The sequence below is a fragment of the Ornithodoros turicata genome, chromosome 7 (assembly GCF_037126465.1).
Source record: "Ornithodoros turicata isolate Travis chromosome 7, ASM3712646v1, whole genome shotgun sequence".
NCBI classification, from domain to species: Eukaryota; Metazoa; Arthropoda; class Arachnida; order Ixodida; family Argasidae; genus Ornithodoros; species Ornithodoros turicata.
Genome location: NC_088207.1, coordinates 52,913,789 through 52,939,073, shown reverse-complemented (window position 1 = coordinate 52,939,073; position 25,285 = coordinate 52,913,789). Strand labels below are relative to the sequence as shown.

At 46.7% G+C, this 25,285-nt stretch overlaps 3 protein-coding genes across 4 annotated transcripts in view; 2 read left to right on the top strand and 1 right to left on the bottom strand.

The window, feature by feature from the left end:
• LOC135400086 (ras-related and estrogen-regulated growth inhibitor-like protein) overlaps positions 1-25,285 on the bottom strand; it is a 134,690-nt gene that overhangs the window by 55,826 nt on the left and 53,579 nt on the right. The window contains exons 3-5 of one of the 2 annotated variants that reach the window (XM_064631824.1): positions 20,657-20,774; positions 19,296-19,380; positions 18,760-18,916 (exon numbers count right to left, since the gene is read on the bottom strand). The exons of the other annotated variant lie outside the window; for it this stretch is intronic. The gene's annotated coding sequence lies outside the window, so the exon portion shown is untranslated. The remainder of the gene's footprint in view (positions 1-18,759; positions 18,917-19,295; positions 19,381-20,656; positions 20,775-25,285) is intronic. 2 annotated transcript variants of the gene reach the window in all.
• LOC135400644 (uncharacterized) lies at positions 9,666-10,259 on the top strand. Its single transcript, XM_064632473.1, has one exon. It carries the CDS (start codon positions 9,666-9,668, stop codon positions 10,257-10,259), a length of 594 nt encoding a protein of 197 aa, XP_064488543.1.
• On the top strand, positions 10,366-12,297 carry LOC135400643 (uncharacterized). Its single transcript, XM_064632472.1, has one exon. It carries the CDS (start codon positions 10,366-10,368, stop codon positions 12,295-12,297), a length of 1,932 nt encoding a protein of 643 aa, XP_064488542.1.

Here is a 25,285-nt window from a genome sequence, read left to right as displayed (position 1 = left end):
TATGCAGTTCGCGAAAAAGGAGAGGCGATGTTTTTCTTTCTTATTCCTTTTTGTGGGGTTCATTCATTGAGAGGTTCATTATAGGAGTAGCAGAATCCGTCGGGCGACGAATTAATTAATTAAATTCCCCCCTTCCCAACAAAGTCACACCCGCGCGCTTAGAAAGTCTACGAGTGAAAATTACTGGCAAGGCAAACCTATAAAATAGCATCGTCACGACTGTTTTACGTCCACGCAATCTCCCTGAAAACAACCTGGGTAGCTCCCTTGTTTGTCCAACGACATACGTACACGCCCCGAAGTTAACTCGAGAACTTTGGAACCAGACTCTCTCAGACGCTTAAAGAAAGAAAGAATTTAAAAAAAATCACCCTAAGGTTATGGTCGAGGTCGGGATATCATTTGGCTTTAGGGACCAAGCTGCTCGTATTCAGAATGCATTCTCTGGTTCGGCCATGCAACTGCTGTGCAATAGTTGCACGCCATCATCATGTCCCATGTCACACATGACTGCCAAACGACGAGAATTAGCTTAGGCGAGCTCTATACTAGGATGACATTAACACATAAACCTCCAATGCCCAAGACGCAATGTAATTCAAATAACTCAACAACAACAACAACAATAAATGAAGGAGAAGTGATGATGACATGGGATGTAACTCAGATAATAACTCAGATAATTCTCAAGTTGCTTGAATTAGACGTGTGCCATTACGTTAATTAAATGTAGTCTCTATTCTTCCCATTGCTCGTGTCGTCTTCGATCTTAGGTTGTTCGGCGTCCATTACGCTAACTCAAGCAGGTCATATGGGGGTTGCACCAGAGTTGCACGCGCTCTCGCTCACTGTCTTCAATTGGAGTTCCCACAGGCGTGCAAACACACTTCAGATCTACAGAGTACCCAGAAGCCCCTGTGACTTATGGTTTCCGAATTTGAAGAGCACTGTCGACATAGTGGTGTAGGTGTAAGTCCGAACCGATGAAGCCAGCTGTGCGCGAAGGCGGATCCTGTGCGGATTCGGTGAAGGTTTCTTTATTATTTTTTTTCTTCTGCGTTTTAGTCGTGACGCTGCCCGCTTCCAGCGTGGCCAACCACGGCGAGCAGTTTTCATCTTCACCACCACCACCACCACCACCCAGAAGCCCCTAACTCCGTAGCCCTGGTGTCAACACCACAGTATTAGTTCGGCCCGAACATCACAATACACTGAAAGTTCAAGTCCAGGGGACGGCGGACAACTGTCTTACGATTGCTGTGCTTCATTTTGCAGGTCTGTCCATGACAAAAACAAAACAAAAAGAAAAAACTTCACCGACCCGTCCACCCCTATGCACTCGCACTTTCAGTACATTGTGCTGCCTCGAAGTACTTCGTGTAGAAGGCTGTGTGCCCTCGTGCCATGATATAGCGAAGCCGTTACACGGATACTGAGGGCGCACTGGGGGGCCTCTTTTTGGGCAAAAGATGGCATCGCGTTCCATCACGTACACAGCATTCAAGAGCGACTTCCCTGTCTTCTGCCAATTGCCTATAACTATACTGCTGGTCGACAGAAGGGTGAGTGTATATAGACACATAAAGGAAAAGTGAGGGTCGACGCCGTTTTAGAAAGAGAAACCAGTTTCCTGTCTGGCAGGGTGAAGGTCGGTCATTATTATACATATTAGGCATCTACGAACCATACGCGTCTCGGGAGGTGCCGGACGTGTCCGGTGGACCAGTTTGTCAAGTGGAGGGAACTCACGCAGAAGGGTGCATAACAACCCCTGATGTGAAACGGGCGAGCTCTGCGCAACTGTCGTGGAAGATCTTGCTGATTGTCGCCGTTGCTCTGAAGAAGAGTTCTTTGTTCTTCTTTCTTTCTTCCTTTTTTACACCGATTTTCTCTACTCATCACCCGAGTAAACGGATGTTGACCTACATGACTTAGAGTTTACATTTCTGCTCATCAGGGAGTTTCGCTACTACTGTCGCGCTGGAACATAAAATTGACACGGTGCTAGGGGTAGTATAAGGTGGATGCAATGGATTGGGGACATGGCTGCTTCAATACCCATCTAATCAAATTTGAAACCAATATATATATAACGTAGGAACCTTTTGGTGACAGCCCCATATTTGAAGTCGTCTTTTGAAGAAAAGCATAGTACCCGTGGACTATCCCGCTGGTTCAAGCGCGCCGCATGTAGTAAATGCAGCGTGACTATAAGTTCACTTTGCAATCAAGAAAGCCTGAGCTATGGGCGAATACACAAAAAGCGAACACGACATAGACCGCTCAAGCGGTTTTGATTGATTTGTGGTGTGTGTGTGCGTCTCCGCCTATAGCTCAAGTCGTCGTTCGCTACGTTCGTCGTTATGGAGTTGTTCCACCGAGTCGCCTGCACTTATGCTATATATTATTGATTACTTACTTCGTAGAACTGCGACACGGTCAGCCTGTTCTGCAGGATGTATCCCTTACATAGTAATTCCTTACAAGGTCCGAATGTAGCTCTCTGTACTCGAAACACAATTCCTCCACACTCAAATCATCCGTCCAGCATGACGACCTTCCGGAATCGCCAGTACTTTGTCTCATAACAACGCGGGACGTATCTCGTGCTTTAATAAAACAGTCCACGCTTCACGCCTTTGCTACTATACTTCAGCTCAAGGTTCTACTTCGAAGGACACCTGCAAAGTTGAGAGCCAAACAACCGGGTGATGACGCGTAGGAAGAGTATAAGCACTCCGTCTTTAAATGGTCATGGTTACTGTGCCCTGCCGCACCATACATCCTACGCCGCGTAAGTGTCCCTCGGTGCAAACGGTCGTTCCAGAGATCGTTGGAACAAACATCTTCGATTCCGGAGGTTCCCCGGTTCCCCCAACACCAGCCTTTTCTGGTTCACAATCTGGCGTGGTCATGGCGCCCGTGAATGTCAGTGGACTCTGGGAGGTGCACGTTGCATAACGGGTGGACGGATGCCGCGAAGATAATTGATGGAAAGCGTTAAATATTTACCTTGCAACGGCTATCTTGATTACGCTTTGGCGGGTTACCGTTTGGGATCGGTTAAACGACGGAAGACAGATTGGTTGAGTGTCGCAAGGACGCTATAAGAAGCGTGGTCGTGGCTATAACGCATGGTAGGGGGGTTACGCCCAGGACAAACTGGAGGTATATCAGATCATGGTATGGAAAACTGCCTGCGGGAACTTTCTCCCGTGAGTTGAAAAGGCGCCGCTGTTATGGCAAGGTCGATGCCATGGGCGCCATAACTTCGGACGGATCTTGTGCATCTCGTTAATGTGCTGCGAAGAATCGGGTGGTTAGGGATTTCATGGAGATTTTGTGGCGGTCATAGCGTTGCCACTCACATTGCGCTACATGTGATATGAAGGATACGGAAGAGGGCTATGGTCAATTTCCACGGTTTTTTTTTTTTTTTTTTTTTTTTTTTACGTTCACACTGTTGCCAAAAATTTCATGCTTTGCGAGTAGGACCCATTTTTGTATAGTGACTTCCGTAAATATTCCCTTAGTATCCACCTCATACACCTGTATATTTGATACGATGATGTGCTCAGTGCAATGTTTCGTAGAACATACTGGCAGCGATGCCAGCAACAAAATATCCGTGATTTAACTTTGGGAGGTATTGAGAAAAGTTAATACGGAAATATTTAAAAACCGAACCGGCCCGGAATGTATTCCTCTAAATACATAGCATAAACCGAAACATAACTCGACCCCTCCCCCCCCCCTTCCCAAACTTACGAGTGGCTAAAAAACAATTTGTTTTTCGCACTTGATTGAGTTTTTTGCACTCGCGTCTGGGCATGTGTGCCTCACAAAGTGTATAGTTTTGTACATTTTTCCATTTCTTCTTTTCCCCCATCCTCCTTTCCCTTAATTTGTTTTACATCTAACGAACTCTAAATAACGCGTCCTGGAGTAGCCAGTCACGAGTAGTTTGGGACTTCCATCTCCATTTTTTTTTTTTTTTTCCTTTTACCGATCAATCGATCAATTTGTCAACCCGAAAAAGGCGGGAAAAAAAGAGAGAAGACAACAAAAGTTTCACTGGCTATAGATTCTGATTTATAAAGAATATTTAGTTACGAAAGCGCGCAATCAAAGTTTCGGTCTGCTTGGCGGTAAAAAATGCTTCTTTGTACCATACGTCTTCGCGACCGACGCGTCAGCATTCGAATAAGGCCAATGATCTTCCTTCGAAAAAGCCAGTTACACTGGTTATTTGTAACCTGTACGTAATCTCTGTTTGCATACCAGCATTTTCAGATTTTTACCCGCTATACTTCTTTGTTTCCTCTTATTACATCGTTTTGAACATCCTGGGGCTACCTCTCCATCTCGACCAAGAATAACTTCCGTACAAGCACCATTTGTAACGCGATCCTACAAAATCCTGCCTTCGAGTCTTTCCTAAAATGGTCTCCTTAGGGGATTTTGTTCGAAATACCGATCTTGACCCAGAGCTGCGTATCTTGTTAACGGATCGGCGGCGGCGGAGTGCACCTTCTCGGATTGTGGCTCCACCGGCGGCGACATCGGCCGTTACACTCCGGCGCGAAAGTTGACATGATGTATAGTCCTTCTCTGTCAGGCCTGTCAGGGATACGCTTCATTGAGGGAAATACGAAACAAACAGGTGACATAACCTAAGATTACGCGAAGCTCCGTCGCCCAGACGCCACCGAGACAGAGCACGCAGGGATCTGATGGATCATCCTGCTCATGTCTGGAAATCCGAAACACGTGAGGCCTGTGCGTGAGACTGTTCCTTCGAACATGGGGGATTACCCTATGGTGCGCGCCGAGTTGCTTGCGCCATCTCTCGGGGGGTTCGGAAAAGTTCGCGTCAGAGTGGGGAGGGTTACTTGATTCGCAGTTTCTCATGCTGGGATGCTTTGAGGCTGTCCCCCACGTGCACCGGGTTCGAACCATTTGTCCGCCCGTAGTTCGATGCCCAAACTGTAGAGAAAATATGTGGGACGTCCACGAGAAACGTTTCTCAAAGGAGAGAAGGAAATATTCTGAACTAAGATAACTGCCTAATCCTTTAAATGTGTTTTTGTGACACTTTGATACGTGTGGTTCATTACATCATGTGTGCATTGTACTGCACGTCAGAGGAAAAAGAATTATTTTTCTACGCGTCGTATTCGGCGAAATATAAACCCTAGAACACACGCACGCATCAATCTTTGGCGGCAGAGAAACGAGAGCTACGGCGGTTCCCATTGGCAGTCGTAAAGCGCGTGACCTCTCTAGCCGGCAGTATCAGTTAGCTGTATCAGTTACCAGTGGGCTGTCACTGCTGCTCTCCTCAGTTTCCTCAGAGCCTCAGGACTCATGAACCGCATGTGACGTTATTATATAGTGTCTCTTTTCTTTTTTCCCTCTTTTACTTCTGTTCCGTTTTTTTCTTCTTCTCTTTCTTCCTTTTTTTTTTCTGTGTGCGTGGAATAGCGAGCCGGCTCTTTGCCCGGCTTTGCATGATTTTGGCTGGGGTGGCTGGCCTTCTTTTTTCTTAATACCCCCCCCCCCCTCCTTCCCGATGTTTTCGTCGCTTCTTTATTTACTTTTTTTTACGCTGAGTACGGCTTCGCGATTTTTCTGTAGCTTTAGCAAGCATAACTGCGTCGCCGTGCGCCACCGAAAGTTTGTCCGATAAACAGGCAACGAGTTGTACTTGCCAACGCCACTTGGGTTTATCTGTATACATGGCTCGCAAAACGTTGTTTTCTAACAAGAATACTCGTAAAGGTTATGCCTGCGCACAACGCCGAGTTGGTTGTAAAGTGGCTCCGTGTGTGCGGTATAAGACACATTTGCGATGCAAAGAAGGATGTTTTCTGTACCCATGTAAACTTTGGGACAAAGTGTCGCCACCCCTTTAGCTGTAGCGGAGAAAGTAACAACAATTTATGTAAAAGAGCAGATGTGACAAAAAGAGGAACGCATTCATAACTCATATACGTAATAAGTATGAAATCATTCACGAATAAATAGTGCTGCGGATGCCCAGAAACCCAATTGGTAATCCGCCATCCCTCACTGTCTGGTGTAGCCGAAACGTCACAGTCGCACTTCGCATAAAAGACGCATTGTGTTCCAGTCGCTGTCGCGCAGGTGAACATCTGAGCCAGGTGTGACGTACTACTCCACAATGGCCCCGCGCAAAATTTTTACGGGGCTGATGACCCTTCGATAACCGTTACATTACAACAGGGTCTTTCGTAGACGATGGTCATTAAGAGGTTGTTAACGGAAAGCACACATCGTGTACACTACAGATTTTGCTATCTAGGTAGGTATTCCGATGCGCGTATTTTGCCAGGTGTATAACTGACCTAACTGCTCTCTTGACCGTTCATTTTATGCCCTAGTTCTGCAAAGTTGATACCGTCTCTTGCGGAGCAACGACATAATGCCTTCCGCGTTAACTAACCTGTGCTACAGGATCTGCGGTCAATGCAGAACACGCAATTAAAACGTGTATTCGATGAGGCGTCGCCGTATAAACGCCATTTTCATCGGAGCTTTGCCAATTCCGTCCGTGGATTCTCCTTGAGACTTTACGTTCTGCAGTAAAACTCGACGATAATTATTCTGAGTGTCGAGTTCTTTGTATGTCAATCCTTTTCCGTCACTACTGAGAATGTAACGGGCCTTTGTAACGGTTGCTGACTTATGGCAGAAAAAACAAAACAAAGAATTTGAGATTTTTGCAGAGTGATTTACACTTACGAGGCACTGTCGGCCCTTTCGTCTAATCCGGGGTATGGGGAAAATACCAGGGAAAAATAGCCATCAGATAGGCCGCACCCGCGGATAAGCCGCAGAGCGTCCGCGAAAAAAAAAAATCGCGCATAAGCCGCGGCTAATACGCGTGAAAATACGGTACATGTAACTCACGAAATACACGATAGGGTACACTGATAAGTAATAGGACGACATGTGGGAGTTTCCAATTTGCTGTAATAATCGGCTAGGTCATTAATACGGGTTCAGATGTACGCGTCTGTCAAATGAGGTTTCTCCTACATCTAAAATATCCAGGTCAGATATCAGTAAATTTTAAGTAAATAAGTAAATATTAAGTAAGTGAATAACTAAATTTTAAGTAGTAAATAAGTAAATTTCAGTAAGCAAATAAGTAAATTTTAAGTAAGTAAATAAGTAAATTTTAAGTAGTAAATAAGTAAATTTCAGTAAGCAAATAAGTAAATTTTAAGCAAAGTGAGTGAAGCAAGAGGTAAGTAAATCTTTGCACTAACAGTAAAGTTGGTTCGGTCAAATACCGCGTCCATTGCAAGAGTCGGAGTGCATGCGAGGCATTCGAAACAGTAAGCGACCTGGAGTTGCCTGCGCTACATTCGTAGAATTCAAATCTCCATATATTATATTTCTTCTCGACCACGTCCAATCCAATTTCGAAACCGCTCGGCAATAACGTGCCGTCAACCAACGAACGAAACAAAAATATATATATGTGGTCAGAACTGGGATGTAACGAGTGTTCGGTAACGCACACACTATACAGTGGAGCTTTATGGGCAGTTCCTGCGGTTGGGTTACCCACATTCGCGGCATAGTTCCCATCGTGTTGTCGTCGCCACGGAATATGATCTAGGAGCAAGGTCGTTGCAATTCCGCGAAATCCACTGTAGCTTGATTTCGTCATACGGCTGCATATTAGAGTCTTACATAAATCGACCGAACGACAACGCAAATGACAAATACATTGTGACGAATAGGCTAGACACACGCAGAGCGTGCATTACAGCTTTTCCGCAGAGAATGAGAGCAATGTATTTCCCAATTCACTGTGAAGGAGCTGTTTTTTTTTTTTTCGTATTTTTCCATAATTTTCCGTGTCTCTGCTACTTTTATCCTCTTTTGTTTGTTTGTTAGCTTTTGGAAATAGCAAGCCTACATCATGGCTAACCTTTCCCTTCTCTCTTTTTTTCTTTGCATTAAACATATCCCCCCTCCCTAATTCACAGCGCGCGTTCGCTCGTGCTCCGCTTCTGCAATCACCAGTGCACAAAAATTTGCGTCGCACTCTAAAGGCCTGTTCCGACATATAGCGATTTGCTATATAGCGCTAGAAAATAGCGCGTTATTTTCCTCCTCGCAGTGCTCCAAACCGCTAAAAATTAGCGCGTGCCGGAGTTGAGCTCATATCAACTCTTTCAGCGCTAATATTAGCACTACAATGGTGTAGCCAATGAGAAGGCCCTTCAGGGGTGACGTCGCGGAAGTCGTGGGGTTGTTTTGCTTCCGGATTTCACAGCACGGCGACCGCTTTGGAACCGGTGAGTTTGTTATCCAAAATGTATGGTAATTTTCTGTTTCGTCAAGTGATGGAACTTGTTCGTCCGCATGCTGTCGAACTCCTGGAGCACCATGATGGGAGAGACCGCGGCCACCCAACTTCCGCTAAATTATAGTGCTAGCGCCGCTTTGCAAGTGAGAACCGTCTGATGACACTGAACGCTGATTTTGTGCGTTACTTTGTAGCGCTATATTAGTGCGCTGCTATATGTCGGAATAGGCCTTAAGTGTGTTGCCTCGAACTGTGCTCAACGCGCAATCATTGGTCATATGACGTATTGGCTATCGTCGACTAAGGTTTGCAAACGAACAGCACACCTTTAAGTCCCGTTCCTGTCAGTGGGACCGCATCCAAAGGCCTTGATCAGGCCATCAATGTACCACATTAGGTTACAAAAATGTGAAGAGAGAGAGAGAGAGAGAGGAATACATGATGACGATGATATGGGCATGACTTCCGCTCATTGAGCAGAATGCAGAATGTGAAGAAAAGCTCACCTATTCGCGCATTATGCGCGTTCACTCGCAGTGACCATGAAGTTTAATCTTACGTGCCGCTAATATATTCCATTACTTAATTTACAGTCTCTTTGTTTGGTTACGCTGTGATATGACAACCCGTTTCTGTATTTTTCATTTCCCTAAAGCGACCAAAAAAAAAACGTAATAAGTAAGTCGTGAGATATTGTGAAATATCACACGAGAGATGCTGTGAGATGACATTCAAAATGCTTGGAGTTACAGTCACATGCAGATACTTCAGGGTAGGGTCCCGCGACCACCGCTCGTGAAGTATCCCATGCATGTCGTAACTTTTCCTTCATTCATTTAATATTGTTGTTGTTGTTGCAGACTTCTGACTCTCAGTGTCATGCTGATGTCAAGAAGGTATACTGTCCGTATAACAGTCAACGGCTTGTTGAGAAAACAAGTGCAGATGGCCAAAAGGCCATGCATGTTAAGTGGACGCTCCCTTTGAAGGAACCCCACTGTGAGCTACGGCGACGGTCGTCCTCGGCTGTAACCTGAGCCGACCCAGAGCAATGTCTTTTCTCCTCTCACGCTTTCCCGCTTTTTCCCGGTTTCTCTGTAAATAAAGTTAGTTGCATTCTTGTTCTCGAACGGACTGCCTCGTCGCCTTCTTTCTTCGAGTTTTCAGCCGAACCCATCGAACGTTTTAACTTGTAGAGAGGGAGATCTTCAATTTGTGCTACTTTCTCCTAATTTCTACTACATTTTGGTGCCGAAACCCGGGAAGCTGGAACTCTAACTGTGAACTGCGTCGACAGTCCTACGTGAATGCAACGAACATGGATCGCCTGAAAGTGAAACGTGCCAGCCGTCGTACACAAACAACGAAGCTCATCAACGACGCCACGGCTGCGCTGAACGATGGATCTTCCAGATTGGATGTGATCAACAGCCTACTGGAACGACTCACAGTAAGTCACAGTGACTTGACTACTCTCAACAAAGAGATAGAACCGCATGTGCGAGAGGAGGAACTCGAAAGCGAGTACGTCACTGTGATGGACTATGAAGACAGAGCGACGGAAACGATTGCCAACCTGCGTTGGAGACTGTCGCAATCTCAGACGTCGCCGACTCCATCGCAGCTTTCTAACGTACAGACAGACGTATCAAGAACGCCGCATGCCCCACGTCCTGGAGTGAAACTTCCTAAGCTTAGCCTACAGCAATTTCGTGGAGACCTCTCTGATTGGCAAGGGTTCTGGGAACAGTTCAGGACAACGGTTCACGACAACGAGGGGCTAAGCAAGATCGAAAAGTTCCACTATCTCCGTTCGCTACTGCATGGTCCAGCAGCTGGAGCTATCGCCGGCTTGCAGACGTCGGAGGCATCATACGACGACGCGGTGGAAATCCTTTCACAGCGTTTGTGACCGCGGGCGGATAGAAAAACAATATCTCTCTAAGCTCCGCAACCTATCGGCCGTTACATCAGCTGATGACATATATGGACTGCGTAAGCTATACGACAACGTACAGATGAACGTCCGTGGTCTCCGATCCCTGGGAGTTTCCAGCGCGAACTATTCTGCTATGCTGTCTGAAATCCTATTGTCGTCACTCCCTACGGACATTGTAGTGGAATACCATCGCTCTACAAATCGTAAACAGCAGGACGAGGACAGCTCCGAATCGAACTCAACGCACGGCGCTTCGGACGCATCGACGGACGCCACATCCGAGGCCACGAGAGAACTAAACAATATACTTCGTTTCTTTCGGATCGAGGTAGAAAGTCGAGAACGCAGCGGATTGGCTCCAGATAGAAAGAAACCTTCCATAGCGCCCAAGAAACGACAGGGCTTCAACCACCGCAGTACGCCCTCGGCCGCGGTACTCTACAGCGCGTCAGTTCCTAAGTGCGGCTGCCTCTTTTGTTCGGATACTGCGCACACAACGGACAACTGTGCTGGACCACTTCCATTGGATCGGCGGAAGAAGAGGTTGGCTGATGATCGACGCGGTTTCCGGTGTACTAAGCGAGGTCACAATGCCAAAGAATGCCGAGGAAAAATGCGTTGTCCGAAATGCGGTGGGAAGCATGCCGTGGCGATGTGCGACCCGTCCTGGACGCCCCCGAAGAAAAACGCTGACGGTGCAAAAGCTACTATGCTGGCAGCTGAAGACACCCCTGCGGAGAGTAACACTGTGCTGCTGCAAACTTTCCGCAGTTGGGTCATGGGCGACCATAAATGCACGTACATACGGGGCGTAATTGATGGAGGCAGTCAACAGACCTTTATCCGAAAAGATGTGGCCGACAAACTTCGCCTCAATGTGCTAGGTAACATCACGGTGAGCCTTAACACTTTTGGCAGTACTACCGCCACCCAACAACGACAACGATGCAATGTAGTGGAAGTCCGGTTGCGGAGTCAGTTCGCACCAACGGAATTTACTGTGCAAGCTGTCACCGTACCCTTCATCTGCCGTGACATTTGCAAAACTACAGTGGAAGACGAACTCGCTCGGGCCATACGTGCGGATGGTGGCTACATAGCTGACGAACTGCTGTTCCCCGACATACCCGCTGAGTCCGGTGTTTCTCTGCTGTTGGGCTGCGATCAACTCTGGAATCTCACTACCGGAAAAATTAAACGCAGCACATTCACCGGAGGACTGGTTGCCATCGAGACAAGCCTGGGCTGGACTTTCCAAGGTCCCATGTCTACATATAGCTGCACATCAGACTCGAACGCTATGATTTGTGTGTTGAAGGCAGGAGTACGCCTACAAGAGGAAACAGCCACTTCGCTTCGCACCTTGCGGGAGCTGGAAGGCAGCGGTATCGCTGACGAACCCGAAAGCAACCGTGAAATAGACTACCGCGGATGCGACGACTTCCGGGAAAATGTCACAATGCAAGAGGGGCGATACGTAGTTGCACTGCCATGGAAGTCCGCTGAATGCCATCTTCATGACAACCGCAAGGTGGCTCAGAGCCGACTGGTGAGACTCGTACGGCGCTTGGAGAAGGAGAGAGCTCGCGATGACTACGATCTTCTTACCAACGCATCTACACCTGAGGAGGTGAAGAGCATCGTCGATTCGACGAACAGGATAATGAACGCATCTGGAATGGAACTTAGAAAATGGGCATCGAACTTGACCGAACTACAAAACTGCTTCGATGACGATTTTTCGGAGGCCCCAGAAACACATCGGGCCATGATAACAGAAGAGGTAACGAGAGTGCTGGGAATTACCTGGGATAGAACGGGCGACATGCTCAGCACCCTTACCCCATTGAAACAGACTTCGAAGGGAGATAAACAATTATCTCCTTTCGGGGGGGAGGATGTTGAGAAAACAAGTGCAGATGGCCAAAAGGCCATGCATGTTAAGTGGACGGTCCCTTTCAAGGAACCCCACTGTGAGCTACGGCGACGGTCGTCCTCGGCTGTAACCTGAGCCGACCCAGAGCAATGTCTTTTCTCCTCTCACGCTTTCCCGCTTTTTCCCGGTTTGATTGATTGATTGATTGATTTTAAAAGAAAAAAATGGAGATGGTAGTCTCGAGCCACTCGGGACTGGCTACTCCAGGACGCGTTATTAATACGGTTTCTCTGTAAATAAAGTTAGTTGCATTCTTGTTCTCGAACTGACTGCCTCGTCGCCTTCTTTCTTCGAGTTTTCAGCCGAACCCATCGAACGTTTTAACTTGTAGAGAGGGAGATCTTCAATTTGTGCTACTTTCTCCTAATTTCTACTACAGGCTACTGTTCAAGGGCAGCATATTAACGTGTCGGGCCTCACACCGAGAAGAATGCAGTCCGTTACACGCGCCAAATAACCCCTACACGGGACACGCATCAATTTATCAACGATTCATGCATCCACAACGCTTAACACCTTCCGCAGGAGTGTCTTTGAGCCCTTACACCAGGTAATCAGACACATTCAACTCGCAGTCGTAAATTACATCCACTAAAAGGAGCTGTCACTAAAAGCGTTCTCAACCCTTTCGGGTATATCGAAGGCCTCTACCTCTCTATCCCGGAGGCATCATGCTAAAGGCGTTTAGGCGACCTTGCCTGAAGAGAGGACGGTCATTAATCCCCTCTATTTTGCTGCTTGGATGTATGAGAAGATAATTATGTCGTAACGGCAGTTGGGTCGGAATGAAGTGATGCTAACACGGGCCATGTACAGCCGAGATGAGCAGGTGCCAAAAGTGCCAGGTACGGAGGTGGTCGTATTTCCGCTCCGTAAACGTGGGAAGGGTTTCGGGGATGTTGTGATTATATACGCGCGCTGTTCATCGATCAAGGTGATGGTTGTAAACATATGCGACTCCGGCGTAGTTTGTGTCATGCTGCCATGCGGCGATGTGCGCGGGAAGCAGTGCTAGAGGCAGTCGGTACTGGAAGCGACCACCTTGAAGACTACTTCTGGTTCAGGCGATGCGCATTTGGGAGGATTCAGGCAAGAAAGCTGTACTGTACTTCGGGACAAGTCAACTCCTGGAGGTCAACTTCGCCCACAAAATTAAAGACACGCGTGATTGGTTGAGGCGGGCGCGTGACGCCTCGGAGTCGCGACGTTGCGCGCAAGCGCGCTTCACGCTGTTGCTTGCACACTGATCATGTTACGAAAACGCTCGTGGCAGACGACGTATGTAGCGCATATTTGCGCGCTATTAAAGCGAGCATGTAAAGTATTCGCGCTAACAAAGCAATCCGATTCCGATTCCCTGTCTGCCTATAGCGTCCGCCATCTTCTCATATGCGCCACTCTCAATGTGCGGACTACATTATTCGCTGCCGGAGATATCCCTCTGTGATATAGCTCTTATGTTGACTCGGAGCATAATGTATAAGTTATACGGTATAACTAAGCAGGGGGGGGGGATATGTTTAATGATGACAAAGAAGAGGAACGAGGGAAAGGTCAGCCAGACAGGGTGTCGGCTTGCTATCCCCCCCCCAAAAAAAAAAAAAAAAATTCAGAGAGAGAGTACCATGCGGCAAAACAGCGGAGCGAAAAAAGGGAGTGATCCAAGGATCTGAAGAAGACATTCAGCTTGAGCGTCGCGCCTCACTGTAATTTTCATCCACACTTCCACCATATTGTTTATCAGACAGAGAGCCTTTCGTGCAGTCGTTAGCTACACTAGCTCGTTCATGAAAACACCCCAGATTAATATCGGCCCTCACTTGTGAATAGTGTTGTGATGGAGGTGACTTACGCACCGGATTTTTCCGAGTCCGAGGATCTACCAAGAGTTCAGGGAAATCTGGAGACGCTGTCTTCGGTGTGCTTTCAGACCTCAGAGGTTTCATGCAGTTCATTTTATTGTGTGACGCCATCACTACTAAGGCGTGGCCGCAGGGGGCGGCTGCCTCCCCCCCCCCCCAACGCTACGGCTCTGGGTAGGGCTATCTTGAGGACTATCGCACAACGTGGAGCGGTGTTGGGGCTATGAAGTGCAGTGAAGGTTGTTACATGAGTAAACGCACGGAGTGCCAGGCCTCCAATAACCGTGTATTCACCCGACCGACATCCTCTCACGGAATATTCTTAGTGGAAGAAGAAGCGAAAACACTGCTCACGGAGCCCAAGTTCCGTCGGGAGTGTTATGTTGAGCATTCACACGGTGCCGCGTACTGCGCATTTAGCAGACGACACTTAGCAGACGACACCGTCGACGTCTTTTCCTGTCGTCTGCTATGGAATATATTGTGGCTGTGTCGCAGGATATTCCCCACAGTTAGCAGTGTATACGTGAAGACACGACGTAGAGCGCTCGCGCTCACGTGGGCAGCAGAAAGCTATGACGTGTGACTTCCAGTGTTGCATAAACGGAAATGCGCATCTCAAATATGTATGGTGTAGAGGCCACCGAGATGCTCACGCGGTCTGCCGTCAGTGTGTTTGATTTCCTGAGTCGAGTTTCTTCAGTGTAGTTAGATGGGACCACGCCTATTGCCCAAACTTTCTCACGTACTCTCTCGTTACTTTGGCCTCGTTCTTAAAAACGTTTGATAGTTATTGTTCAACTTCGTCGAGCACACCTGACACGTGACAGGGCGACGCGTGCTCGATCCAAATTATCAGACACAGATCCCTCCATCGAAGCAATTCTCAGAACAGCCACCCGAGCCAGCAGCCAAATAATCTCGTTCTCTCGAAGAACCGGAAGTCTTCTGCCGCTGCAATCACGTGATCTGAAAACGCGGAGGCGGCAAAGAGCACGCGCACGGACCAACTGGAAGGGAAAAGAAAAAGGGGGTAGCCCTCCTTATCAACGGCTTCCATCTTACCCTTGAGTCTCAGTTCAACACAGCACCCATTACAGACGTCATTACTTGGGAAGGATAATGGCGTGTGCGCTGAAATAACGGCATCGTCTGCTACGGAACAGGTACCGCAAGGGTTAAGTGCCGTCTGAATCCGCCAGGAATGCTGCTTGATTAATGGGCGCTGATTATGAAAGGGCGTTTGAGATGCCATGAAAAATGTGATATCCTCTTTGGATGTGGCGTTTCCACCACGCACAGTGTTGTCTACAGTCAGCACCTTGTTAGGGGCTAGTATATAGTGGGAAGATGTAGGACACTGACCCGCGTGATCCGCAATGGTTTGTATAGCGGTGAAACTCCCAGAATGGTCGCCGATAGGAGGCTATTAGCCACGGAACTGCGAAGAAGATCGCATCGGGTCACGATCGCTGCTTCTAATCGCCGGCGTACGAGGTGACATTCTGTCACATTTGGCCTGTAAGATAATGTCTCACTTCCTATTTTGGCTGCGTTCTTATGCGGAGGAGAAGTTTGTTGCGTCGGGGTGTTTCTCGTTATTTGAATCCCCGGATGCATCTCAAATGGCCGTATACGCTTCTCTCTTATACAGTGCTAATCTTTATACAGGTAATTGTATGTTTTGTTAGCCATCAGCTAGTAATCCACCTGCGACTTTAAAACTGGATTATATATGTAATGGATCACTACTACGTATCTGCTTTTCTACTTCTGGTTTTTTAACTGCTCCTACATTTCAGAGCAGAAGAGCTCAGCAGAAAAGCGTACTGTACTAAAGTTACGAAAACCGCTTTGTCTCGCATCACACAAAGGGTATAGCTGCTGTCTTCCGTATGATCGACATCCACACCGAGTCTGAGAGGTGACCCGGGTTCGAATATACCAGCACCGGTTGTGCTGTCTGGGTCTTTTCCCTACGTTTTCCTCTGACGCTTTAAGGTAAATGTCTGCACAGTGCCCTGTGAAGTCGGCCCAGCACGCACGACCTCCCCCGGGCAACATACCACCGCACCGGCAGGCAGATCGCTCGGCAGTAACACAGCATCGCCCAACCGACGCGACGAGGGAGCCAAACGTCGTTGTTTCACGAAGTAGAGTTCGCCGACCTCGACAACTTTCCACTATACTAGCCATCCCGTTTAGCAGACAGCACGCGAAATACATGACGGGCTACTGTGCAATGGTCCGACGATATTTCCGCGTTCCACGGTCGATCAAATGAAAGATATACGATTCGCTTCGTGATTTCTCCCTTGACAGCTCGACACCTCGATGGCAGCTCTGCACGTCTCGCGGGAATCATCGCGGGCTAAATAAAGATTGCGTACATTGCTCGCGCGAATTTCGTAACGGGGTAACAGAGAGTCGTTGCGAAGTGGGTTATGATTTCATTAAGTGGTAAAGCCCCGTCTTATGAGGACTCATCTTGTAACAGGAGAAGGAAGAAGTGGAACATCAAGCGTAAAGAGTATAGCTCGATCGGCAATTGGTCGTGCGAGCGAAGTAGATTGTGTGCAGTGTGCAGAAGGCTTGGTGGTATAGATCGTGTCGATTTCGCTTACCTATGAGTTTGGTCAAATACTTCGCTCTGCACTCTGAAGTGTGGTTTGTGATTAGCGAAAGTATTGATTTCAGCAATTTGTAGAATGTATTCTTGCATGATTTTTTATTGGTAAATATCGAAGCTTAATGAACGTCTCAAAGAAGGGAAATAAATGGCGATAAAACGTCGACATGCTTCACCCACCACTTAAACCGGGTTGGTTTAATTGGGTAAATGACAAAACAAGTAGAGCGCATAATACATGATACAATTACGAGCAGAGATTAGTATTGATTGGTACGTATAAGGAATAGTACACTATGAAATAAAGATAAGATATGATAGCTGTTGTTAATTTGGGGGGGGTCGCAGTCTCGAACTCTGTAACGTACTGCATATATACGTTATTGCTCGATCATTTGTCTTGTCAGATTTGGCAAGAGGCGCCCCATTATCGATGAATCCTGACCACGAGGTTGCAGTTAAACTCATATTGCAGTTGACGTTCAGCCTTCTCATCCATATGGTACGCACAACGTACGTTTGCATTTTGAGGGACATGAAATGAGCGTTAACCAATGTAAGCTTTCCTCTCAGGCGAAGCTTTTAACACAATCAACATCGCAATAATTTATATTATCCACATTGTTTTCTCTCTCTCTCTCTCCCTCTTTATTGCCCACGTGCGTTCATTGTTCACAGCAGGACAGCAATACTTCCGGCATCAATTCCTAAAGTAGACAAACGAAGATATTTCACCGCTGGCATAGAATTGTGAATGGCTCGGAGGAAAGATGAAAAACTTTCAGGGCGCACGTATTTCCTGGAGCTCCACACGGCATGTTTGAAAACAAAGCTGCTCCTTCACGGCGAACTGTTAACCACACAAGCATCTTCCTGCATTAAAAAAAGAGAGAAGGTTATAACCCGCGTTTCCACTTAACGAGGAAGAACGTTGCGAGCACCAACACCGAACGCAGCGGAAACCAATTCCTTTCGTTCACCACCGCTTCCTACATGTAATAAATTTGACGCACTTCTCGAATCCGCGCGTCACTCATCTTCGTAACTTCCTCATAACTCTCGGTAAACAGCTATAGAAAGTCGTTCACATATCTTGAAAACTCCTGCGTGGGACGTATTCGCTATATTTTTAGCCGGACCATCCCCGAGTTCGTGGCAATCGGAGGAAAAACGATGGCAGACGACAAAAAAGAAGCAGACGACTATACGCGTTTCCGCTACCGGCAACCGCTACACGTCTTCATCATCGTCTCCTTCCTATATATCACCGTGCTAGTGAGTGTGAGTGAAGGTTGTTTTGCTGTGGGGCGTGTCACCACTTCACGTACTGCGAAAGCAGGCCCATGCGACGCGCTAGGAAACCTTCGAGTTTTCACAACGATGTATGCTCCGAAATGTTTCTTCGTACGTTGGAAGTACCACAAAAAGATTTCGTAAAATTCTTCGTAAAATTCGTAAAATTTCGTAAAATTCGTAAAATTTCGTAAAATTCATAAATTTCGTAAATCTCTTCGGTGGTGAGGGGTGGAATAGCCCGCTGGAATGGGGCAGAATCGTTTGCAAGGCTTTGCACGGTCCTTCAGTATAGATAGGGAAGCGAGCCGAGGCAACATATAGAGCCTCCGACACTCTAAGAAAAAAGGGTGTTAAAATGTGTAAAAGGGTGGTAAAAGAAATTATCATATATCAAAATTGCTACAAAAAGGCGTACGCCCCCCTCGCTCACCGAATCATGGCGGAGAGTGAGGTAGCAGGTATAGAACTTTGCAACCTTTTAGGCACAACATATGCGACAACTATTGCCTCCTAAAAGGGGTAACTGCTCCAACTTTTTTTTTTTTTTTTTCTAAGAGCGAAGAGCCAAAGGAACAAAGTCAACGAAGTGATTATTAGTGAGTAACCGTTATATAGCGTACACTGGGGCTGTTGAACTATTATCTGTAGTTATATATATAACTTTTAAAGAGTCCAGTGTTCCAGTTTTATACTTAAGGATCTACCACGATGTTCGAACAGAGGCTACAAAAGTCGGTGAAGGACGCATACCGTAGCTGCCAATGTCCTGCGGTGAGTACTAATCCTTCGTGAAACGAGAACGCCGAGATTTATTTAGGAAAGCGTGGAGCGAAGGAGTGGGCCGGTGGATCTGCAACAAGGCAAGGAGTGGCTGACCCCACGCAGTCAGAAGTTTGCTTTCCCTAGCCTATTAAAATAGAACTTCATCACAAAACACCTTCTTAACAGATGTAAAACAAAGAAGCAAGAGGTTGTAGACACATCTTCACACTCTTCCCTACACTCTTAAAAATGAACTTCACCGCATAGCAGGCTCCTAGCCAACCATAATCTCGAATGATATCGTTATCTGCCCTGATTTGTTGAAAACGGGAGGCGTACGCCTTTTCTGTGACAATTATGAACAGCACAAGTGTCACAGAAAAGGCGTACGCCTCCCGTTTTCAACAAATCAGGGCAAATAACGATATCATTCGAGATGATGGTTGGCTAGGAGCCTGCTATGCGGTGAAGTTCATTTTTAAGAGTGTACTAACATGCACATGCCGTTTAAGCAGATTTCTTACTAATTTTTTTTTTCGACTGTTTCTGTTGCGATACTGTGCGTAGTTTTTGTTGGGTCTGTGGTTATCCGGGGAGAACTTCATATTTCTGTGGAAAAAAAAAAGAAAAGTGAGGTTCCCGTGGCAATATTCAAAGTTCAATTGAAAAAAAAAAAATGATTTCCCTCAATTAAAATTTGTTCAAAGCCTTCCTAAATGGCGGCAAAAGTTTCCAGAAGCAAGCAAGCGGAATAGCAAGCCGCCGTAGCGCAGGCTAACCTTTCCCTCCTATTTTTTTTATATAATAAACATATTCCCCCTCCCTCCCACAATCCTCAGGCGAGTACGTCGCCAGTTAGAATTTTTTATCAGCTTAGGTGAAATACCCTGTATAGACCAATGAACATTACGACGCAAATGCACAGAAATGAACGAAAAAAAATTTACATTTTTTTAATAATTGTAAATTTTTAAAAATCAGTTCTTGCTTTGCACTTCGCCCATTGCCTATATGGAATATAGAAGAAGAACAGCGTGCTTCGAATTGGAAACTGATCGCGGAAGAGCGCGTGCACGTTTTGGGTGGGACTAGCAGGTTTTTTAGACGCGTTTACGGCAGCGGCGTGTGTGCGTTGGTGGTTTTACCAATAGGTGCTGGAACGCCAACACGTACATAGGAAGCGACAGTTCTTTCTCGGTCGGCCTACTTGGCCATTCCAGAAATGTAGCTTCTTTTCTAGAATCTGCTATACTCCTGAGACTACCGCCAACAGGCCGGACGATGGTATCGTACGGATGAAGGTAAAGCCGAAAGGCAGAGAGGGAAGCTCATATTTCCTTTCGGAAGATCTCCACCTCAGTGTCGCGATATTCTGGAAAATTTTGGGTTCAATCCTTATGCTGTGCACGAATAGTCGTTTGTGACGTATGAGGGGGAAGGAGGGATGTGTGTTCATTGTGAAAAGAAGAGAGGGAAAGGTTAGCCTGCACTACGGCTGCTTGCTATTCCCAGCAAAAAGAACAAAAAAAAAAAAAAAAAACACGGAATTGGTCACACGTATAGCTTTCTCCTCTATTCACTGTAGTGTGTACTATACCAACGCCACCTAGAGGAAACAACGCGTCATAGTGTGACGTGGCCATTAAAGGTACCGAAAAGCAGAAGATGTGAAATCTCAGGAAAATTTATCTGCCTCACTATAGTGTAACGTTCCAATTTTCGTCCCAATTGCACTCATGGTTTTTATTCAAATTAAAACTGAAGATTACGGCAAACACTGTGTCGAAGTGGTCAGCAACTGTGCATTGATCGTCAAGTATACGGCGGCAAAACCAAATGTCATGCGGACAACACTGGTCTAGAACGAAAGAAGTCGTCTACGTACGTGTCGGAACCTATAGCCATCAGGAACAGCAAATCAGTCGGGAACATACATCACTGTCGCCTGACGAGTTAGGGATAATTTCCCACCAGACGTCGAACCGAGCCCTTTTACTGTAATTCTGCTAGAAAATGAAAAATATTAAATGCTCTCTGCCACATGTATCCTCAGAAAGCCAGTGTTCGAGATCATCTGCACTCTATAAACAGAACTTCCCCGCATACCACGCTGTGCGCCGCAACCATAGCCACGAATGATAGGGTTACCACTTCTGATTCGAAGAGAGACAGGGGCGTACGCCTTTTGTGACAATTGCCATAAATAGCCGTACGCCCCCCTCTGTCTTCGAATCAGAAGCGATAACCCTATCATTCGTGGTAATGGTTGCGGCGGGTGTATCCCGTTTGAAACCATTAAAAATAATCTTTCAAAAATAATCGCCGAAATATCCCCGTTTAAATATAAACGCTAAGGAATCCACGGTTAAGAATATATCGTTAAAAATAAATCGTTTCAGAATCCCCCCAAATCCACCCTACGGTTGCTATTGTCATGTGGTATGGCCCAAATTAAGGTGAACTGCAAGCAAGGGGCTTAACCTAACCTCACAGGACCAAACTAGCCTAAACTATCCCAAACTAACCGAAACCAGACTAAACTAACCTAACATAACATGATATAACCCGGCGTAAATTGCAATCAGTCCGCCTCCGTGCTAGGTGGTGAGGGGATTTTGAAACAGTTTATTTTTAATGGTGGATTATTAAACGGTGATCTCTAAGCGGGGATAGTAAGCGGTTTATTTTAGGAGATATATTTTTAACCGTGTATTTTTTAAGCGGATTATTCTCGAATGTTTTATTCTTAAACGTTTATTATTAATGGTGGATTTCGGGGACCCCCCGTTGCGGCGCACAGCGTGCTATGCGGTGAAGTTCTGTTTTTAGAGTGTGGGGGCGATTGGCTGAAGCAGATGACATACTGACGTTATATCGATCTCCACTTGGTGGAGGAGTGAGAGAAGGTGAGCAGGCCTTCTGCATCTACACTCTAAAAACAGAACTTCACCACATAGCACGGTGAAGGCCAACCATTGCGCAGAATGATACCTTTATCGCTCCCGATTTGTGGAAAGCCCGGGCCGTACGTCTTTTTTTGAACTGCGTAAGTCATCCAAAAAGGCGTACGCCCCACACGATACTGGGTACGTTCAAAATATTAAGCTATAATGTTGCATATTACACCACCGTCATATAGGTATAGTCCAAGCACAGGGATTGGTTCTTTACAACGTCTCAAACGGACTAAGACTGACACGATCTGAATGCCAACCTTCAGCCGTTATCCAATATTAGCATTAAGGTGTCGGTACATTGATAAGAACCGACCCCGTTTGCACTTGGATCCTAACATAAAAGCAACTTTCTGAGATTGCAGCTCTATACACCGCTTTACAGGACACTCTAAAAACAGAACTTCACCACATAGCACGGTGAATGCCAACCATTGCACAGAATGATACCGTTATAACTCCCGATTTGTGAAAAGCGCAGGGCGTACGCCTTTTTTTGGGCATTACGCATCTCCACCATTCATTCTTCATCTGTCCTTTTTTTTTTCATTTTTGCTATAGTCGTGACGATGTCCACTACTGGGTCGCCCCCCCCCCCCCGCCCCACCTTGGGACAATTAACACAACTTCACAAGTGTCCCAAAAACGCGTACGCCTCCCGTTTTTAACCAATCAGGGCGCACGACTATGTCATTCGGAATGGTATTTGGTTAAGAGCGTGCTATGTGGTGAAGTTCCGTTTATAGCGCGTACCTTTAACGTTATAGGTTATAACGGCCCGTTTGACACTCAGATTGTTTTAGCCGTTCATAGAGGGAGCCAGCTGGTCTCCTTACTTTGATGCCAATACCCGCCTTAATGCTTCTTAAAAATCTGACTTCCTCGTCATTGACCCACGAGCAGAGCCCGCCTCAAAGTGAACGGGTAAAGCACCTGAAACCTCGTTCCACAAATAGACCCTAACCTTTTCTCTGAAGACTACACAAGCGACGAGAACGACACACCTTTGTTCATCGCTCTCGCAACTCACGATTTAAACAAGAACGGTGATCGTTACACTGCCTCCGCATTTGCATGAGGGACTTCTCTCTCTCTCTGCGCGGAGCCTTCGAAAGTGCCAGGCGTCAATAACGCAGCTATAGGATAGACGGGCGAGTTGCGTACATGAAGGCTTTTCTTATTCATTCTTTCCTCGTCGGACCCTGTCGCTGGATGCGTGTTTAACGGGTGCAGCAGATGCCGTCTCGATCTGGTCTCTAACCAGCGACTGCACCGACGCGAAACTAATTTCTGTAATTACTTTCCCATAGTAATTATTATAGCAGTAGACGCCAGTAATTACCTGCGGGGCGTATCATTCAAAGCTGCATGTTTATTACCTGAGGTCGCGCTTAGCATAGACGGGATGACAAATGTGCTGCAATGAAATTAGTGGGGGGCTCTGCTTTTGAGGCTGTGAGCGCGCAAGCAGCGACAGGACTGACGCGTATTCGCAATGACTCTTAATCTTGGCTCTTCATTTTCCCATGCTTCCGTCTTACTACGACCTCCCACCACAACGAAACCGAAAAAATAAATCGGCACCGACTCATCTTGTCTGCAAATCTATCCTCGATTATTTCTTGGTGGTGTCACCGCATAGCACGCTGTGCTCCAACCATTGCCAAGAATGATAGGGTTATCGCTTTGTGATTGGAAGAGAGGGGGGGGGGGGGCGTACGCCTTTTTGTGGCAATTTGGATATATGAAAATTGTCACAAAAAGGCGTACGCCCCCTCTCTCTTCCAATCAGAAGCGATAACCATATCATTCGCGACAATGGTTGGAGCCCAGCGTGCTATGCGGTGAAATTCTGTTTTTAGAGTGTAGGGCTGCACACTCTAAAAACAGAGCTTCACTGCATAAACGCTCCTAGCCAACCATCATCCAGAATTGCAACGTTCACTCCAATGATATGATGAAAACGGGGGACGTACGCCATTTTTGTGGCAATTATGTACGGCATAATGCCACAAATATGGCGTACGCCCTCCGTTTTCAGCAAATCAGGAGAAAGCACGATGTTCACTCGGGATGATGGTTGGCTACACTCTTCAAAAAGGGGGGGGGGGTGATGGCAGGATAGGCTCGCCGTTGTTGGCCACACAGAAGTGGGCGTCGTCACGACTATAGCCAAAAAAAGAAAAGGAAAACGCATAGCAAAACAAAACACAAAGGAAGGACGGACGGATGGAGGATAGAGGAGGTTGAATGATGGGGATGCGGTGAGGTGCACGAGTTCATCGGGGAGAGTACAGTATTAGATGGCTCGATCAGGTCGATCTTCAAAAAGGACTTCACCACATAGCACGCTCCTAGCCAACCATCATCCCGAATGACAACGTTCTCGCCCCTGATTCGTTGAAAACGGGAGGCGGAGCCTATTTTGTGCTCATCATGCACGGCACAGAATAGGTTCCGCCTCCCGTTTTCAACAAATCAGGGGCAAGAACGTTGTCATTCGGGATGATGGTTGGCCAGGAGCGTGCTATGCGGTGAAGTTCATTTTTAAGAGGGCAGTATTAGGTGCAGATCAAATCAACCAATCAATCAACTGACCACTGCGCAGTCGGTCATGATCAAGGTCTTACGCAGTAAAACTGCGCCGTGAGCTTTTGAAGTATCGCAGTGATTTCAATTTAAAAAAAAAATATTATGGGAGATGTCGGATTGCGCAAAACCAGTCCTGCTATGTACACTGTTAAAATAGAACTTCACCACATAGCACGCTCCTAGCCAACCACCATACCGAATGATATCATTCTGTGCCATGATTTGTTCAAATCAGGGGGAGGAGCCTACCTGGGACAAGCATAATGTGTCTCAGATAGGCGCCTCCTCCCATTTTCAGCAAATAAGGACACAGAATGATATCATTCGGAATGACGGTTCGCTACGAGCGTGCTATGTGGTGAAGTTCCGTTTTAACAGTGTAATTCGTTCCAGAGGGACGCAGCAGATCGTCCCGCAGCACCTAAGGGTGAGGTCAGCGTGAAAAGGCCAATGGAAACAAGGCATGTCGCACTGCATAAGGAGTAGTCTTACAAGACCACCACAGCATCGTGCAAGAACACCGATAATAGGCTACTGAACTTTTACGCAACTTACTTACTTTGCTTTATTTTTTTACTTTTAGTAATGCAATGCAAGGAAGTACTGCGCTCTGGCTATATTTCTACAAACACCTATCTTGACCACGAGGCACGTTATAGGTACAGGCCGTACAGCACATGACCCTCCTGTGGGAATCCATCAGGCAGAACGAAGAGGACAGCACGTGTATCAGTGATAAGCCCTGATAAGGGGGTCAACACGGTGCATCGCTTTACTGAGGTGGAGTGTCGCATCTAATCGTAAAATACAAGTCGGCCTACAACGATGTTACTTGACCATTCAACTCATGACAAGCTCTTATCGCGCCGCCTCTAAAACGTATGTAAATGAGAACCATCGCCATTGAGATGGGTTGGTATAGTGAAGCCATACTGACGCCGAGATGTCGCTGTTGTTGCAACATGGTG

What these genes read in the sequence shown, in the direction of transcription:
- LOC135400644 (XM_064632473.1), top strand. Translation starts at nt 9,666, where the DNA reads ATGGATCGCCTGAAAGTGAAACGTGCCAGCCGTCGTACACAAACAACG.
- LOC135400643 (XM_064632472.1), top strand. Translation starts at nt 10,366, where the DNA reads ATGAACGTCCGTGGTCTCCGATCCCTGGGAGTTTCCAGCGCGAACTAT.